The sequence below is a fragment of the Bidens hawaiensis genome, unplaced genomic scaffold, assembly GCF_021521415.1.
Source record: "Bidens hawaiensis isolate Kalapana, Puna unplaced genomic scaffold, B.hawaiensis_p1.1 tig00062289_1, whole genome shotgun sequence".
In the NCBI taxonomy this organism is placed as follows: domain Eukaryota; kingdom Viridiplantae; phylum Streptophyta; class Magnoliopsida; order Asterales; family Asteraceae; genus Bidens; species Bidens hawaiensis.
In genome coordinates this window covers 50705-55748 of record NW_027501173.1, presented here as the reverse complement: position 1 = coordinate 55748, position 5044 = coordinate 50705, and the positions used below count along the sequence as shown (strand labels likewise).

Sequence of the window (5044 nt, the reverse complement as noted above, 5' to 3'; positions counted from 1 at the left end):
TAAAAAACCGGTTAATAAAAAAACCGGTTTATTAACCGGTTCTAACCGGTTCCTAAACCGGTCCAAACTGGTTTGACCGGTTATGGTTTTCTTACAAAAAAACCGGTTATTAACCGGTCCGGTTATTAACCGAACCGGTTTTTTTCCTGGACGAAAAAAACCGGTCCGGTTAATAACCGAACCGGTTTTTTAAAAAAAACCGATTTGTGCACCTCTAACAACAACAATAGAAACACACAAAAAACATGATCCACAAATAAGTACAATATGTCAGGCAGAGGACTGTGCATTATTAATTAAATAATAAGGATAGTTATCACGGAAAAAAAAAACTAATCAGATTGAATCCCATATGGTCACAACTACAATAAACTCTTAACTAATATATCCTGTAATAATACTATAAAAACAGTAGACCAAGCTGGTTCAACCTCAAATCCTCATCGGTTTTGGCCAGGGTCGATTTTGTTGGGACAGTTCTTCGAGTTGGTCCGATTTGCTCCAGCTCAAAAAAGATTCTATGTTTTCAGTTTAAAGTACAGCATTTTGAGTAACATGATCTAATGCTTTCTCAACTTCTAGGATATTCAAACAAAACCTATAAAAAATTACTACATAAATTTAAGTAAATACCTTTTCTTCCAAAATCACTCTATATTGTTAACTACTACAACTTACACTGTACAACTCCTCCAAACCAGAAACATAGAAGATAGATATGCAAAGTATCACAAGTAAAATAGATAATAATAATAATAATAATAATAATAATAATAATAATAATATGCATAAACTTAATTCCCCATGTAAGGATGACCTCTAAATGGAGAATCACTTTGCAACTGCCATTCCCTTTCCTTCACATGCTGCAAACGAGGCGGTTGTTCCATTCTCAGCTCACCACCACTGCTAATGTTTGGTCTTGGGTACCCAAACAAAAGCTTTTCCATCGGATTCGGGTTCTCAAAGTACACCATTCTGTTTGTAAGCAAAGGGTTTCCCCACTTATCGATAAGATCAAACCTCGGCCCACCATCATATCCATGAAAGTTTCCAACATTTCCGGGAGTATTGTTAACGGGCCAGTGATGGTTAACACCGGGCTCGAGACTAAGGTTGTTATTATACCGGTAAAGCCATTCAGAAGAACTTAATCCATAAACAGGGGGGCGATATGCATCAACAAACCCAAGCACTCCCGAACTAAAGTCCAACGGTAATCTGCTGACTGGTGGTGCACCTAGTATACCATGTTCTTCGGGTAACAATGGTGCTGATGGAACAGGTGCCACGTATGAGGCTTCGGATATTGACATGTCAGCAAAAGACGATAACGGGTTTTCAGAAATAGGAGCCAGTTCTTGCTTATTTGGATTTCTTGATTTTTTTTCCATTTCAAGATTTAAACTTTCTTTGTTAAGAACCCAGCCACTAAGTGAAGGAGGTCCTGCATTCAGCCCATTTGATCCGTTTTGTGCACTAAAAAGTGAAGAAGAACGGCGCAAGCTTTCTTCAGAGGTTTCGGTTTGGTCAACCGGTTCATCATTTGAGGTTTGAATCGGTTCAGAGTTGTATCTAGTTAAAGGCTTGAAAAGAATCACCTCTTCTTCAAATTCTCCATTATTTTTCTTTGGACTCTTTTCAGAATCTTTACCTGCATAGAATCTTCTTGCTGATTGATCATAAATGATTGGATTTTGGGGAGAATCTTTAAATCTTTCTGCTATTTTAACGGAAGCAAGTAGAATACGTTGGATTCGGATCGAGTTTCCATCTTGAAATTTACTTCGGTTTTCAGGGCAGAAATCTAACAAGTCGGTTGATTGGGATACGGGTTCAAACCCTCGTAGCTCATAGTCTTCCCACAAAGCAGTTTGACTTTTGTTGACCCACTCAGGTTCTTTAAAATCAAATCCACTCAAAAGATCAACCAAAGCACCGAAAAAATATGACTTGGCATTAAGCACCTTCTCATCTTTACCATAAGTTTCTGCATGGTCAAGAAAGTCGGCATACCATTCCAAAAACACGCGTACAGCTGGCAACAGCGAGCAGCAATTTTCTTGAGTGTTGCTTGTGATACACCGTTGGATGATATGGCCCATGAATGAAAATGTGCAAGTCCATGCCCATGATGTACACGTGGAGATCTTTTCATCTTTTAATTCCGGAGTTTTGATTAAATTGTGAATTACAAATATGAGGATTGTGACAGCTTGAATGGCCCGATACGGGCCTTTTCTTGATGAATCGAATGGTTCGTATGGTTCTAATGATGAATTTAATTCTATATCATTTAATGCCAGCAGGGATTCCAATTCTTTCATTGTTGATGCAAAAGTGTGAGGTAAATCCTCAACGCTGCATATCAAGTGACAACTTTTCAACTTTTCAAATTAAAGTATTTATAAACGTAATGGGATGTAAGTGAAAGGGTGTGTACCTCGATTTAACCAGAAAGAAACTTATCATCCTCACAAAAAGAGGCCATAATTCGGTTTTTACAGGTTGAACATGTTCATTGGCTCTTAACTTGTTGACGTTTGTTGAATCTATGCTTTGTGACTTAATTTGTGAAGAAAGCCGTTTTAACGGCTTCGTGAAATCAATGTGCGCATCTGTAGAAAGTGATTTCAACTGGGAAGATTTATTCTGCAAAATGGTTTAACAAATAATAAATATGTAATTTATTGAGGAAAATAAGTAATAGATGAAACTTAGAGGTTGTGGTGCATTTAAAAACAGTTAACGGGCCAAAATTGAAAACTTAAACCTATTAGCCTGTTTACCTTCTCAAAGAGTAACATAATATTATCTCGGGCATCTGGAAACGGCTCTTTAACGGCTAAACTTCTTATACAATGATATAACGCAAGAAAATCGTCACCAATATACGTTGCCAACAATGCCAACTGCAAAATAACTCACGAAATTACAATTTTGAACTAACCTTTAAAATAAATGTAATACGAGTATGTAACAAATACCTGATTTTGAGGGTTTCCACTATAGGGCCAGACGGTTGTTGCTTCTAAGTAGTAAGTAGCTGCAACAGCCCATTTTTGACCATCGGGTTTCTTACAAAGCTCCATATATCTTGAAACATCACCTAAACAAACTAAAAACCGATGGCAAACATAATGTCTTTTTTGCAATATTGCAGGGTCACTTATTCTTCTAAATTTTGCAATTAGGTCCTTGTAAAACTCGGCAACTTCTGACAGAAACAACTTGAACCCTTCAACATGGCTATTAAGGTTGTTTGTGCTTTCTGCACTTGTGGATATTTTCTTGATCTTCTTTCGGTATTCGTCTATATGCTTGTAATGAAGCTTCCATAATGAGTACTCAAGTTCTTGAAGCTTAACTGTTTGATAATCATTGATAATGATTTTCTCGTAACACGAGCGCGCTTTACGGTATAGATCTTGAACCTCGGGATTCGATATGCCTTTATGTTGAATTGTGGCCCACAATAGCTTTTCAATATTAATAACCTGAGAAGAAGTAAACCATAAAAAGGTTACAAAAAGATAGATTTTACTTTATATGGAAATTATCCTATAAATGTTGGCATGGATATTCAGATATTCACCTCATGAAATGAAGCTTGTTTTTCCTTTTGATCTCGAACCGTTGCAGGCCCGTTTCCGTTCATGATTATTATGTACAAAACCTTGGAAAACTGATTCTACAAGAAATATTCATACATCAAACATTAAAGATGATCATATAGATGAACCAAATATGAGAATTTTTAAAACTATAGTATTCAATTAAGCTAAAAATTTATATTTTAGCTTCATATACAGATATACTATAGGCCAAAAACTGTATGTAAAGTGGATTTTGATTGGGGACCAGAAGCAATATTAATCAACATCATTTCAAAGATATCACTTTGTTGATATACTCGAATACAATCAACCCGTAAATCGAAACCGAAATATGAAGCAAAAACTAAGTGGTAGCATAATCTGCGACTGAAAAAACTCAGTCAGACAATTCATCAAACACTTGGTGTGCATGATTCAAAACACATAAATAATCAAAAATTAAACCACAAAACTGAAACCCCACAATTTATATAATCAGTAAACGTTATTAAGTCAATATAAATCGAACCTTGGTGGAATTGAATTAAGAAAAGAAAGTGAATTTGGTTGGTTATTTGGGAAGAATGTTTTTTTATGCTTTTGAGTTGTGTTGTGTTCTGGAACAATGAATCTTGGTGCTATTGATTTGCCCAGGAAAAAAGGGAAGGTGCTTTTGTAAATGACGATCATGCCCTTTTTGATAATGTATAAAAATTTGGAATCCATTGACGCTGGGACACATCATAGATTTTTTAATTTCTGGGTGCAATGTTACTATATTGATTTTTATTTTAATTAATATGGTAAGTGTATTGTTTATTATTTTCTTATCAATATGATTATTCTAATATTTTAGATGTAATAATTTTGTTGTGTTAATGTGATGTAAAATTGTAAATATAATTAAAAATGACGTGTCTTGTTCTTTTTCTAGCATGTACCCCTTCCTAATTCTAAAGAGGCTTGGATAGTTGGATAGAATATATTTTTGGTGTTTGTGTTTTTAATAGTTTAACATTGGATAGTCATGGTGAAACATAGTATATACTTTGGATTTGACAAGTGTTGGTAAATCATATTCTTATTTGTGATACTTAGTGAAATTGGTCAAGCATGATGAATTGTTATTATAAACTTTATTAGATCACTAGGTTAGGTAAAAATGACATCTGTTACATAAGTTAAATAAATATAATGATTCATACCTAGTAATAAGGAAAAAGTTAAGTTTAATATAAAAAACTCGCTTACTACACGAATAAAATTGTGTATAGCACGTGTTGAATAAAATATAATGTAATATGTTAACATGCATAATGTCAAGACAGGTCTTTAAAAAAAATTAACTTTAGCTTAACAATTTTAAATTATTGTTAAGATAAAAGTTTTATATTGAAAAAAAACAATTAATTTCATATTAAATAAGAAAATTATAACTATCCATAATT

At 34.2% G+C, this 5044-nt stretch overlaps 1 protein-coding gene across 1 annotated transcript; it reads right to left on the bottom strand.

The window, feature by feature from the left end:
• Window positions 1-288: 288 nt before the first annotated feature.
• On the bottom strand, window positions 289-4288 carry LOC143603616 (nonsense-mediated mRNA decay factor SMG7-like). The gene is made up of 6 exons (XM_077080367.1): window positions 4126-4288; window positions 3596-3691; window positions 2988-3497; window positions 2790-2912; window positions 2444-2652; window positions 289-2361 (listed from the first exon to the last, which is right to left on the bottom strand). Exons 2-6 carry the CDS (start codon window positions 3656-3658, stop codon window positions 795-797), a joined length of 2472 nt encoding a protein of 823 aa, XP_076936482.1. The 5' UTR covers window positions 3659-3691; window positions 4126-4288; the 3' UTR covers window positions 289-794.
• Window positions 4289-5044: the final 756 nt, after the last annotated feature.

What these genes read in the sequence shown, in the direction of transcription:
- LOC143603616 (XM_077080367.1), bottom strand. Translation starts at nt 3,658, where the DNA reads ATGAACGGAAACGGGCCTGCAACGGTTCGAGATCAAAAGGAAAAACAA. An exon ending in AACAAGCTTCATTTCATGAG is followed by an intron (nt 3,498 to 3,595) that starts GTGAATATCTGA and finishes ACTTCTTCTCAG; the next exon opens with GTTATTAATATTGAAAAGCT. An exon ending in GTGGAAACCCTCAAAATCAG is followed by an intron (nt 2,913 to 2,987) that starts GTATTTGTTACA and finishes GTTATTTTGCAG; the next exon opens with TTGGCATTGTTGGCAACGTA.